Source organism: Empidonax traillii, unplaced genomic scaffold, assembly GCF_003031625.1.
Source record: "Empidonax traillii isolate 1590-97213 ecotype Southwest subspecies unplaced genomic scaffold, ASM303162v1 scaffold688:size580741, whole genome shotgun sequence".
Taxonomy (NCBI): domain Eukaryota; kingdom Metazoa; phylum Chordata; class Aves; order Passeriformes; family Tyrannidae; genus Empidonax; species Empidonax traillii.
In genome coordinates this window covers 509,368-522,403 of record NW_020955881.1, presented here as the reverse complement: position 1 = coordinate 522,403, position 13,036 = coordinate 509,368, and the positions used below count along the sequence as shown (strand labels likewise).

At 43.6% G+C, this 13,036-nt stretch overlaps 1 protein-coding gene across 1 annotated transcript in view; it reads left to right on the top strand.

Annotated features, from left to right (window-relative positions):
* The window catches only part of EPHA1 (EPH receptor A1), a 34,089-nt gene extending 21,053 nt beyond the window's left edge, over positions 1-13,036 (top strand). Inside the window, exons 5-18 of the mRNA XM_027899767.1 lie at positions 923-1,078; positions 1,953-2,285; positions 3,505-3,629; positions 3,732-3,891; positions 6,398-6,494; positions 7,234-7,289; positions 7,566-7,688; positions 7,788-7,973; positions 8,422-8,483; positions 8,879-9,088; positions 9,674-9,823; positions 10,491-10,684; positions 10,984-11,139; positions 12,001-13,036. Coding sequence (XP_027755568.1) covers positions 923-1,078; positions 1,953-2,285; positions 3,505-3,629; positions 3,732-3,891; positions 6,398-6,494; positions 7,234-7,289; positions 7,566-7,688; positions 7,788-7,973; positions 8,422-8,483; positions 8,879-9,088; positions 9,674-9,823; positions 10,491-10,684; positions 10,984-11,139; positions 12,001-12,079 — 2,087 coding nt within the window. The 3' untranslated portion in view covers positions 12,080-13,036. The remainder of the gene's footprint in view (positions 1-922; positions 1,079-1,952; positions 2,286-3,504; positions 3,630-3,731; positions 3,892-6,397; positions 6,495-7,233; positions 7,290-7,565; positions 7,689-7,787; positions 7,974-8,421; positions 8,484-8,878; positions 9,089-9,673; positions 9,824-10,490; positions 10,685-10,983; positions 11,140-12,000) is intronic.

The following is a 13,036-nucleotide window of genomic DNA, read 5'->3' as shown; positions in this document are numbered from 1 at the left end:
GAAAAGGGTCATTCTGTTAATGTTCAAGTTAAATGCAAGGCAGTAGATGTGACAGAAAATTAGTGTATGCATTCCTCAACCATCTGATTAGCAATGAGTCGGTAGTTTTCTTCAGTTTAAGAACATTTGATAGATTCATTTAGCACAGGCTGGTAAACCATTCAACCTCCCTCACTCATTTTCTTCTTGCTACACAGCTATAGAGGTGAAGCATTGACCTTGAGATAACTGGTAAACTGACCAGTGCTTCTGTAGATCAAGCTAACAGCAAAGACAGATTGTCAGGTGTTATACTTAAAGAACGTGGCTGATTATTTTTGTAGGACTGGAAACAGAAATCGCGTGACACCTATTCTCTTGCAGACTCTGTTGGCCCCACAGCCAGTTACACTCAATGCTGTTGGTTGAACTGATAGTTACCTTGCTATTCCCCAGGGCCCTGCTGAGTGCTGCTCTGGTAAAACATTTGAAATCAGGAAAGGTGCTTCCTCTAAAAATCCCAGTGGCTATCCCATATGAAGCCAGCAAGCAGAGAACTCTGAGGAGTACAAGAATTTGGAGCTACTATTCACAGCTCTTATTTATAGTGTGGAAATCTTGAAGTGCAGGATGCAAACCAGTCTGGGTTTATGTTTCAAAAAGATTGACCAGATTCCCTATTCATACAGCATCTGTGAGGGATGAGATCTCCTTTCTTCAATCTACAAGTCCTGTCATAACCTTGAGTTTGCATCTCTTCTCTATCTACTCTGAGATGATTGGTCTAGGTGATTGCCAACATAAATATTTCTGTAAATTAAGAACATGGAAGAAAAGCAAGCAGATAAAGGAGTGTTCAAGAAACTGAAAAAAAATGCCAGGTGTTTTCTTATTGATCAGGGTTTATTGATTATCTTACATTGACTTGTTTGTCCTTTCACAGCCTGCCAGCGAGGATTCTACCGTCATTCCCTGGAGACTAAACACTGCCTGAAGTGTCCCCCCAACAGCATGTCCAATGATTCGGGGGCTATATCTTGTTCCTGCAATGCAGGCTTCTACCGAGCACCTTCGGAGGGCCAGAACGTTGCTTGCACGCGTGAGTTGCAGATAGAAAGAAGGAAGAATATCTATACAGACTGGGGGATGAACCTATTGAGAGCAACACTACTGAGAGGAAATTAGGGGTACTGGTGGGTGAAAAACTGGACGTGACTTGCAGTCCAGAAAGCCAACTATATCCTGGGCTACATGAAAAGCAGTGTTGAGAGAGCTAATTCTCTCCCTCCACTCTGCTCTTGAGAGACCTCAGCTGGAGGGCTACGTACAGCTCTGGGGCCCCCAGTACAAGAGGGATAGGGGCTTGTTAGATCAGGTCCAGGGGAGGGCCATGAAAATAACTGGGAATGAAACACTTCTTTTATGAGGAAAGGCTAAGAGAGCTGGGTTTGTTCAGTCTGAGAAGAGAAGGCTACAGGGAGATCTTGTTGTGGCCTTTCAGCTCTTAAGTGGGGCATATGAGAAAGATGAAGAAAGACTTTTTAGCAAAGCCTGTAGTGACAGGACAAGATACAATGGTTTTAAACCGAAAAAGGGTACAACTGGATGGGACATATGGAAGAAATTTTTTACAGTGACAGTGGTGAGGCACTGGAGCAGGTTGCCCAGAGAAGTGGATGCCCCATTCCTGGAAGCATTCAAAGCCAGGCTTTATGGGCCTTTGAGCAACCTGGTCAAGTGGAAGGTGCCCCTACCTATGTCAGGGGATTGGAACTAGATGATCTTTAAGGTTCATTCCAACCCAAAGCATTCTATGATTCTGTGAACAGGGATACTGGAGGAAACAAAAGGTCAGGAAATGGGGCTGAAAGATCAGAGAGGGAGAGGCAGGGGGGAGGTAGAGGGCTCCATTTGATCTGCCACAGTACTTGGTGTGTAAACAGCTGGATCTAACACTTTCATGATTCTTGTAGGCCCCCCCTCAGCTCCCCGCAATGTCAGCTTCTCCCTTATTGGCACACAGCTGAGTCTGCGGTGGCAGCCACCCAGCGACCACGGTGGGCGGAAGGACCTGACCTACACAGTCTTCTGTCAGCGCTGCCATTTCCTGTCGTGTGAGCCTTGTGAGGCTGGTGTGGTGTTCTCCCCCAGTGCTTCTGGTCTCACAAAACCTGCTGTGGACGTGGACGGCCTAGAAGCTTACACCAACTACACATTTGCTGTGGAAGCCCATAATGGTGTCTCAGGAATGGGACCCGCTCCACAGAGAACTGCTCCAGCTGTCTGGGTCTCAGTTGGACATGCAGGTTAGCAGAAGCAGAGAGAAACTCTTCCTACTCATCACGAATAGGAAGAGGAATCTGTGAATATTTAAGCTTTTTCCATGTTCTCCTTCTGTCTACCACATGTGTTGGTTTGGTATGATAAGGATTCTAAAGTACCTCTGCCTCTGGCATGTGAATTCCATCAGTCATATTTCATGCAGGTCAAAGTAACAGTAATCGTTACCCACCAAGAGTTCTGAATCCACCAATTACTCAACAGAGTAGTCAAACAAGTGGTATAGTCCAGCCTGAGTACCTGTGTGACAGAAAGACCAAAGGCTGTGTTGTGAAATACTTCCCATGACTTGGATATTGCAAAAAAACTGAACACAACAAAACCCTTGCTTGTAACTGAAAAAAAAAATTTTGAAAGCATGGAGAGATGAAGATGCTAAAATCATTTCAGTTCTTGACACATTTCTGTAGTTTATCTTCAAGCTGGCTAGTTTGGCTATCCTGTGAACACTTTCCAGACTGCTGTGAAACGTGATTATAGAAAAGTGACATCACAGTGCTCAGCAGTACTTGGTGCATTCCCCAGGTTCTAAATTTAGTGGCAAAATATGACTTCTCTTCCTGACGCTGTGCGGGGGCAGCACAGCTCTGAGCTGGAAAAGTGGAGCTACTTTTGGCTTGCCTCATCACTTTCTGGTGATGATGAAGGGCAAGGAGAGAAGCAGGCTTAACTTTCCAGTCTTTCTAGACTCTTAAGAATTATCTTTTTATTCTTGAACAGCATGCATTTGAAGTCAGCTGAGAGATTTTGAACACTGAGTTTCACTGTACCCTTATGCAATGGAGCTGCATTCATAAATCATCACATAGGATAGTTGTCCTTCTGCTGCTGTAAGGGCACAAAATCCTAACATTTTTATTTCAAATTGAATGCTTTCAATGCAGTCCCGGATTAAATGTAATTTCTTGGAACCCTGAGTTTGTTTTGAGGGCTAAACAAAGTAAAGTTATGCTTCCACTCTTGGGGCAGAAGCATACTATTCACGGAAAGCAATTAATTACAACTGGAGACCTCATTTCCCTTTCACCACAGAAGAGAAGGATGAGGGAGTGGCAGTGGCAATGAGAGTCAGTTCCAGTTGCATGGTATGATCAGAGAAGGAAAGGGAGAGCTTCTGGTGGAGAGAGGACCTACTTTGCATTATATTTGTATTTCTTCCTTATGTTCTGTGTTCTCTCCCTGCAGCTCCGGTGACAGTATCCCAGTTTATCCTGACTCAAAGAGATGACAGTAGTCTTTCTGTTTCTTGGCTTGCCCCACGGCAACGCAGCCGGACCTCAGTGGAGTATGAGGTCATGTTCTTTGAGAAGGTAAGGCCTCCCTTATTTGTCCTTCCCCTTTTCACCCAAAAGGGTGGAAGTGTTCTCTTGTTCAGTGTGTATTCATTACTTGACCCCATTTGAATTCTGCAGGGAGAGGAGGCACGTTACACAGTGAAGCACCTTCTTGAGCCAAATGTCACTCTGAGAGACCTGCAGCCAGACACAGCCTACCTTCTTCGTGTGAGATCCATTACACCCCTCGGGCCTGGGCCCTATTCCCCAGAGCAGGAATTCCGCACTCTTCCGCCAGGTAGAGAACAAGCACTGGTATCTCGTTTGGGAGAATTCACTTCTCCATCGGATTGTATATTCACATAGTACACAAATCTCTTCTTGTGTTCTGCTGGCTGTAAGGCACAGACACCACAGTCCTGAATTCCTTGTAACTAAGGCCAAGCCTGTTGCTTTGTAAACAGGCTTTTGTAAACAAAGGGCATTTTTACTGTTTCCTTGCTGTCATATACAATTCCCTTGTACTTTCCCATTCAGACCTGATCAGTCTCAGGTTAGCATGTTGTACTGGCACAGTAGTTAACCATCTTCTTATCTAGTTCTCCTGAAAGACATTTTGATTCTGGCTGAGGTTTGTAAGTTTGAATGTTAGTCAAATGATTACCATATGCCTCCTTTTGTGTGCCTGTTACTAGTGAAAAGGAGAACTCAGAGGACCTCAACACTGTTTTTTTCCAGCTTCACTATATGTAGTCCAGTTCCTGAATGTAGCTCAGGCCCAAGAGTTGGTTTGTGCCACTGAAAAACAGTTCTCAGCCAAAGTACCATGTGTAGAATGACAAGCTACTGAGGCCACAAGAAGAACTTTCTCCTATATCAAAGAACACCTTATAGGCCTTACATCCAACCTCCTCTTTCCTGGTGTCACCCAGAGGCTTCCCCTTTGTCAAAAGTTTTCTATAATGGAGTTTGCTCTCTTAATTTCCCAGACTCACAGATCCTTCTGTTGACCCTATGGATGATTTTAGAAATACATGCATTGAAGGGATGCATTTGAAAGGCTAGCTTTGTTGTAATGAAATCAGGACATGGAAAAAAGAAAAGGCATACATTAATGTAAATAAATAGTTAAATTAACAATGTAAAAGCTAATAAGGAGCTGTGATACCATGACTGGAATATAAAGATTGGGCACTTTTTGGCACCAGGAGCTTTTGGTAAAATTTTCATCAAGTCACAGTGCTAAATGATGATAACATAAATTATCTTTAATCAGTATCATAATATCCTACAAAGGCTTTGTGGAAAATATGCAAATTAGCATGTATAACTGTTTGATTATAAAAGATTATTCTTTATATGATATAAAAGTGGATCTCTTCATCATGTCAAGACATAGGTATTTTGAATATGAAAGGGTTTAAAAAGAAGTGGCTGCAAGGTTTCATTTGGTGAGAGTACTTCTTTGGTAATACTAGAAGCATTGTTTAGCTGTAATGGTCTAGGGATATTAGTGGGATAGGATTTGCAAGGAGAGGCAATTTTTTAATTTAAGTCTGCATTTGAGAATTTAGATCCCTGAATTTCCTGCAGAAGTGCTATGTATCGAAAAGCTTGTCCATTTTAGTAATAAAAGACACTATTTCATCTTCCAAATCTGGAGGTTTTGTTTTTAACAAACCAAGAACATTAGCTCTGCCTCTTGATTTCTGCTTAACTAAGCTGGTTATTTTTAATAATTTTAGTGGGAAGAGTCAGCATCAAATTGATCAAAAATAAGACATGTCAATTAAGCAACAGATGCTGACCATTGGACAGATGTTAGGAAGCACTTCCACACACAGTTCTCTACATCATCTGTTCCTTGCTTTAAAATCTGCTCATTTATTGACAGAAATTATTTAGGGATTTTCTTTCTTCTGGATGTTTTCCTAAATCTCTTTAGAGAAAATATAAAAAAATGTAGATTCTCATTAGACATGGACATGAATACTTTTCAGTAATGTATATTTAAGTTTTTAAAATAGTTTTTTAAGTTATAGGAAATAAGGTTTAAAAACACCAACAGAGGTCATTTAGGATTTTCTCTGATTAATTAAAATATACTCTATGGAAATGGCTGGCTTTAGCTTGAGAACCTAAATGGAAGGAGACAACCTGTGTTAAGTGAGTGCTATCTGAATGCAATCCAATCACAAAATGAAACCGCCTGATGCTCATTTTTGAGAAAGCAGGAATATGATGTCACACTACAAGTTAGTGAGTCCATACTTGCTTGTTTCAGAAGTCGTAAGCAGACAGGGGCTTCTGTCAGAGTAATTAGGCAAAGGACCAGCCCCAGATATTGATGGGAGGGGAGGGTGTAATTAATTTCATAAATAAGAAGAAAGTCAAGTTAGACTGTTGGAAAAATCATGTCTTTGCTCTGCCATGGCCTAAATCGGCTATTGAGCGGGAAGAAGGGTCTGATCTGAAAGGATTCTTGGAAAGGAGTGGGAGCGAAAGAACTGCAGTTCTCCATTTTTGAAAGTATCGTGGAATTTATGTAGGAAATCAGACAAAGGGATGAATTACTCAACTAGAAGACCAAGATTGTAGCTAAGAGTCAAGCAAATCACCACCAGAAGGTGCTCCGTGCACATAAGTAACAGTATGGTAGGACTCAAATGTGGTAGCTCTGCTGCCTGGAACATTAATGGCTGCAACTTACTTAATGCCATTAACTGGTAGGAGCTGGTTGCTACATTCGAGACAAATAGAACTTGGTCTTTTAAATTATATAGCCTTTGTCTTTGTTCCTGCAGACACGGGAGCTCTGTCTGGTGGAGTCATAGTCTCTATTATCTTTGGAGTTCTGCTATTTTTTGGGCTGCTTCTGGGATTTTTCATCTTTCGGCGAAAGTAAGTATTGATTTTTGGTATTGAAAAAGTTATAGATGTAGAAACAGCTGAGCCATGGGAGCTTGAGAAAGGGAAGCCCTTATTTCTCATGGGATTTTGAGGTTAGAAAAAAAAAAGATCAGTGTGCTGCATCAAGATGGAAAGGGTCTCAGTAAGTAATTTTGAACAGCAGGATTGGAGGGATTGATGTCTGTAAGATATGGTTTACTGCTGGGAACAGAAGAAAATGTGGTGATTTCTCAGGTTATTTGCAATCCGGCACTATCATAGTGTTACCATGACAGATAAATAAAAACATTGTTGTGGTACAATCATTTCTATAGCTGCTGACCCATAAAGTTGTAATACATGTATCCAGCCTTTTCAAACCATTTTCTATATACCATTATTGTAGTGGTCCTCTATCCAGATACAAAATTCTACTTCCTTTCTCAGCGTCTATAAGGCTCCTATTGCTTGGTTTTAAGAAGATCAGGTATTGCACTGAAAGTGTACGGAAAACATAAAATTCATCTGTATCTCAGCGTAAAACTACCTGTATGGAAACACAGCTCGCTTTGTGAATGTAAATGAAGCATCACATTTTATTGGCAGCTGTACTTTTCCAAGTAGGGGCAGTGTCTGGTTCCACTTTGCTCTGTGCTACCCTGAACTCTGTTCAAGACACTGTAGAAGTTTTGCTTTTCTTTGTGCTATCTGCTGACCATTTTATTTTCATGACTGCTTCTTTCATGAACAGGAGGACTCGTCAGAGACGTGCACGGCCTGATTACAATACTTCAGGCTTTGATCGAGGTGAGCTTCAAAGGGTTAGTAAAACCAAGGGGAAGCCTGGAATGGTTTGGAAGGAATGACAAGAAACATTAGTTTCAAACCAGACACGAGCATGGCTTTTCTCTTGTGATTTCCCTCTTCCCACAACAGTTCTACTCTTTGCTGTGTCCTTGATAGATTTGTTTGTTGCCATTGTCAGAATCCCCTGAGTTCGCTTCTGCTTTTGTAGTTCTGCCTTACAAATGTTGTCCAAAGAGCTGACAGGTTCATTTGCTCTTTTGTTTTCCTTTACCATAGAGAAGGTCTGGTTGAAACCCTATGTAGATCTGCAACCATATGATGACCCCAGCAGAGGGGTGCTGGAGTTCACTAAGGAACTGGACATCTCTTGTGTCACTATGGAGAATGTGATTGGAGAGGGTGAGTTACTTTTTGCTCTCCCATCTTTCAGTTTCCCCACACTGTTTTGCTGCCTCTTCCTGAGTTCATCTGTGATCTTTCATCTCTGGTTGTCCTCAGGGGAGTTTGGGGAGGTCTATCGTGGGTCCCTACGGCTCCCGGGGAAAGAACGTGTTGTGGTTGCCATCAAAACTCTGAAGTCAACATATTCAGACTCCCAGTGGTGGAACTTTCTGCGTGAAGCAACAATTATGGGGCAATTCAATCACCCAAACATTGTGCGTCTGGAAGGAGTTGTCACCAAAAGTAAGTAAGAGTGTGTGGGAGAGGGTCCTGGAATAAGAGCAGAACCTGGCACATTTCTCATGCCTTTCTTAGATAGTTTGCTGTCAGAGAGGCTGTGCTGGGAGAAGACAGGCGTTGTCATGTTATCATATGGCAGAAAATGAGGAAGGGAGAAGTGGTATGGATTTCCAGCAGAGTCCTGAGGCAGCATTAGGAGAGATCTTCTTGGGTTGGTGAGTAGATGAGAAGTTGGGATAGTGTAAGGGATGCTGCAAGGTTATATGTGACACAAGGAATAGTACAAGATCACTGGGAGATGTCTAAGGAGAAGGGGCAGCCAACTATGCCAGTGGAGTGGGGGTGTTAGCTGGAGTTGGACATGGTTCTCTGTGTTGGGGCAATATAGAGAGCATTGAAAGGCAAGAGTAGGAGAATTTCAAAAAGGCTGACACTTCTTGTCTTCCTCAAGGGAGGCCAATGATGATCATCACTGAGTATATGGAGAATGGAGCGCTGGATACCTTCCTCCGGGTGAGAAACTCCAATCTGTAATAGGCTTGTGTACTGCCAGAATTTGCACTTGACCTGGATTTAGGGCTCTAAAATAAGACTAGAAATAAGATCCAGACATCCACCTCCTTTTGCTTACAGACACTTCCAGTCTTAGAAGCTGAAGCTTGATTCCATCCAGTTTGCTCAGTGACCAGAGTGCTATCTTTGGTAGTTGAAGTGCAGGTGCCTAATAATGACTCTGGAGACCACCACCAGTCCCTTAGGGAGAATCTGTTGAGGCCTTTGGGCTGCAGCATTGCCTTTTTGCTTGCTCACCAATGTCCACTTTTGTAAGTTGATAAGGTCAGTGACTAGAAGCCAAGCGAATTGATGTTATTTGACTGGGACCTTCTCTCACTTCTTCTTCCATGCAGGAGAATGAGGAAAAATTTAGCCCTGTGCAGCTTGTGAGTATGCTGCAGGGAATAGCCTCTGGCATGACCTACCTCTCAGAACACAATTATGTGCACCGGGATCTGGCTGCTCGCAACATTCTGGTAACACGAAGTCTTCAGTGCAAGGTGTCTGACTTTGGTCTCTCCCGAGTACTGGAGAATGATGCAGAGGGAACCTATGAAACCAAGGTAATGCAAAACCAAACTTTCAGTCTTGTATTGTAAATTAACTGTGGTGTCTGAGGAAAACCCATAGTAAAACTACAAGTCACAGTGTGGATGATTCAGAAGGTGGTATTTTTCTTTCTGGAGTCCGTGGTGACTTTGTCTGCTAAGCAATTCAGAGAGACTGTGGTTTTAAAATGAGAAGCAAAGTAAGAGGTCTGATCTCTTGAACTCAATTACTAAATCTAGCTTTGAGGAAAGCCTTGCTGTGATCAGGATTTTGGACTGGAAACATCTCTGTGTCTTTCAATGAAAGATCCAGTGATTCTAATGCATGATGTGCTTCAAAGTAGGGCTGTGCCTGGTGTCAGGCTCTTACTCCAACAGCAGTGATTTTATGTAGTGTTCAACTGAACAGAGGGCTTAAACTTGTTTACTTTCCAAGAATATTTCTGTCCTTTTGAGAAATTTCCCCAGGGTGGTTACATGTCACTTCAAGTGAAGTAGGCCTAGACTCTGAACTGCTTTGTAAGGTCTTTGCATGAAAGCACTGGAGAAATACAACTTAATGATACATGCTTGATATGCTCTGTCTCTGTTCTTTCACAGGGTGGTAAGATTCCCATCCGATGGACAGCTCCAGAGGCCATTGCTCATCGGATTTTCACCCCAGCCAGTGATGTCTGGAGCTTTGGAATTGTCATGTGGGAGGTGCTGTCATTTGGTGACAAGCCATATGGGCACATGACCAATCAAGAGGTAACAAGACACTGAGCTCAAGGGCTGATTTAAAAGAATAAACAAGGCATGTAGGCACAACATTTGTAGATCCCCCTCTGCCTGCAGTCTTGATATTCTTTAGGACACGTAACTATGTCTCCCTCCCTGCTGAAAGTCAATACAACCAATTCAAAGGTAAAAAATATTCAACAGCAATGAGCCAAATTTAAGAGTGGATAAATCAGCTATGGCTTTGTATCCAGAGACTTCTCTGTTTGTTTCATCATCTTCTTCCTCTGGCTCTCGAGTATTGTGTCTGGTCTCATGCTAGGCTCAGCACATCTGGGAGGTCAGCACATGCTGTTAAAATTATTCTTCAGAGTCTGTTTCCCTGTTTCTCACCATGCCTGTGCCAGGATCCTTTGGTCCTTAACTTCTCACGAACAAATGTCCGGAGTGGCAAAGGGGAGCTAAGCTAGTGAAGGATTGAAAGTATGTGCACATGCCACTTCACTTTTTAACATCCCTCAGGTGTCCTGATCTTGTGCTGTGCTGCCCAAACCCTGTGTCATACACATGTGATCTGTTTCAACCCATCCCTGACTGTGCAAAACCGTGATCGGCCTGCTCTCAGCCCCACGGAGATCTGTGGCTCCTCTTCTGCACTCTCTGCTCTTGGCCAGATTTCTCTCTGTCCTCTGTGCAGGTGATGAAAAGCTTAGAGGATGGGTACCGGCTCCCCCCACCTGTGGACTGCCCGTCTATCCTCTATGAACTCATGAAGAGCTGCTGGTCACATGATCGGATGAGGAGGCCTCATTTTCAGGAAATCCGGGCACAGCTGCAACATTTCATCTCAAGTCCCCAGCTCCTCCGGCCTGTTGCAGACTTTGATCCCAGGTAAGCAGGCTGTCACTGGAGGAAGAGAGGTTAATTGGGAGATTTTCACCTCCCTGTCCCCAGCAGGAGGAGAGGAAGTGCTAGCAATGTGGACTGGCAATAGGCACCTTGAGTGCTCTGTATGCAGAAGATAGTAAATAGTCATCTCTTTTTGCTGGTGACAGAGGGATAGCGTACAGAGAGTGGATTAGTTGGCCTAGCCCTGTCAGAAGGGTGCTTGCTTGCCCTTTGGCTGCTGTCTCATAGTGCTGGCCACTTAAGGTAGTTTCCTGGCTAATGAAGGTTTTATCTGTCTCTAGGGTAACACTCCGTCTCCCCAGCTGCAGTGGATCTGATGGAATCCCCTACCGCTCCATCCCTGAATGGCTGGAATCCATTCGTATGAAGCGCTACATCTCCAACTTTCGCACTGCTGGCCTGGACACCATGGAGTCCATTCTGGAGCTCACTGCTGAGTAAGCACAGGCCACCCACGAGGCACCTCAGGCTGTTCTACAAATAGCTGTGCCTGCCTCTGTGCTATCTAAACAGGCACTGAGATTTACTTGGAGGGCATCTCTCCATCCTTCTCTATGTAGTTAAATGGAAGTGGACTGGCTTCTTGCCCTAAATGGGAAGAATCAGCCCAGAATTGGGATCAAACTGTGAGACTAATTCCCTAATTGTCCTTGTCCATACTTGAGGCTCTTCAGGGGCCTGAGCTGCTCTGAACTAACATCAGACGCAAACAGCAAGGGGAAACAATAGATGGAAAACAGTTTTCTTACCTGACCATCTCCCCTCCCTTGCAGGACGTAATAAGATAATTTTCTTGCCGTGAGCCCCATATGGGCCAGTGATATCCCCCTGCCTACATCAGCTAGGCACTGTTCTGTCATGGAGCAAATCTTTCTGGCTCCTGAGAAGGACTCAGGTCAGATGCCTTACCAACACAGCTGTGTTCTGTCGTAGGGTCGGGGATGTACAGCCAGCTCCAGCCAGGGCAGTTATAGGAAACAAATGAGCAGGCACAGACATGCTAAAGGGTTGAGATGTAGCATATATCACAAGCTGATTTAATCACAAGTCCTAATTTACTGGGAGCACAGGCCTAGTCATGAGGTGGAAGAGGTCAGTTGACTGGGTAGGCAGAGGTACCAAGAAAGGGCAGGAACATCTAGAGGTTTCTTCCCTCTAGAGTAAAGACAGGTGTAGTAGGAGGCACTGAGGGAAAGGAAGGTCTCTGAACTAATGCTTGGTAACTGTTACCCACACCCTCCTCCCCAAGGAATAAGAACAGCAGTTCATTTTTTTCTTTTTTTTCCCATTTCCTCCAGGGATTTGAAACAGATGGGAGTGTCACTACCAGGCCACCAGAAGAGGATCCTGTGTAGCATCCAAGGATTTAAGGAGTGATCAGTTGTTGTGCTCTTAAGCTTGAAAAACGCCCATTCTTACCAGATATCACTTGGAATCATTCCTATGGCAATTGCTTCCAAATGAGTGACTGGGACAAGCAAAGCAAAACAACCAGAACTGAAAAGGCTCATGAGGCAACACCACCTGCTCTCATTTCTGTTCCCCCTTGCTTTAGTTCTACAGCAGCCATCAGTATGTTTCAGAGCACTGGTCTTAGAAACTGTTCTCAGCCCTGTCTTCTACAGTCTACTTTGTGCAGCACTGAGTAGTCCCTGTAGTTCGCATACTGGAGTTTCAGACCCTCAGTGTATCACATGGAATACGAAATGGGCTGGGAGTAGTGGATTATGTTTGAGGATTGGAAATGAGGGTTCAGACTTATAGCCTGGGACATTCAGGGAACAGGCACAAGGATACAGACAGCTAGAGACTGGGCTCATTCACTCCCTGGCATACATTCTTTCTCACTTCAGCAGCCTTCTGTCTTTCTTATTTTACAACAAGAAACAAACTATTCAGCCTTCCAAAAGGCTGCTGGTAAGGGATATATTTTTTAATTCAGCTGTTCTTGCCTTGAACACCAACCTGTGGTGTATTTCTTTCTTCAGAAGACCAACTGGGAGTAGCAGCACACCCTGCTGTAACTTGTGCCATCACATCACCTCAGCATGTTGCTGTTTTGCACGTGCACACTTCAGAGGGGAGATTTACATGTCTCCAAACAGCTTAATACTTTTTTGTATGCCATGATCAGAAACTCCCCCTTTAGGTATCCATTTTTCTCTGCCCCTTTTTAAAAGAGAGAATAGTCTTGTTTGGCTGGATAGTGTAACAGAAAAATGTGTAGGGGGTCTGTCTTATTCCTTCTCTGTGGAGGAAATGTTATTATTTATCAGATCTCGAGACACTTATAGTCTGTAAATAATATTTTGTAAATAAATCTGTGGCAGAGCA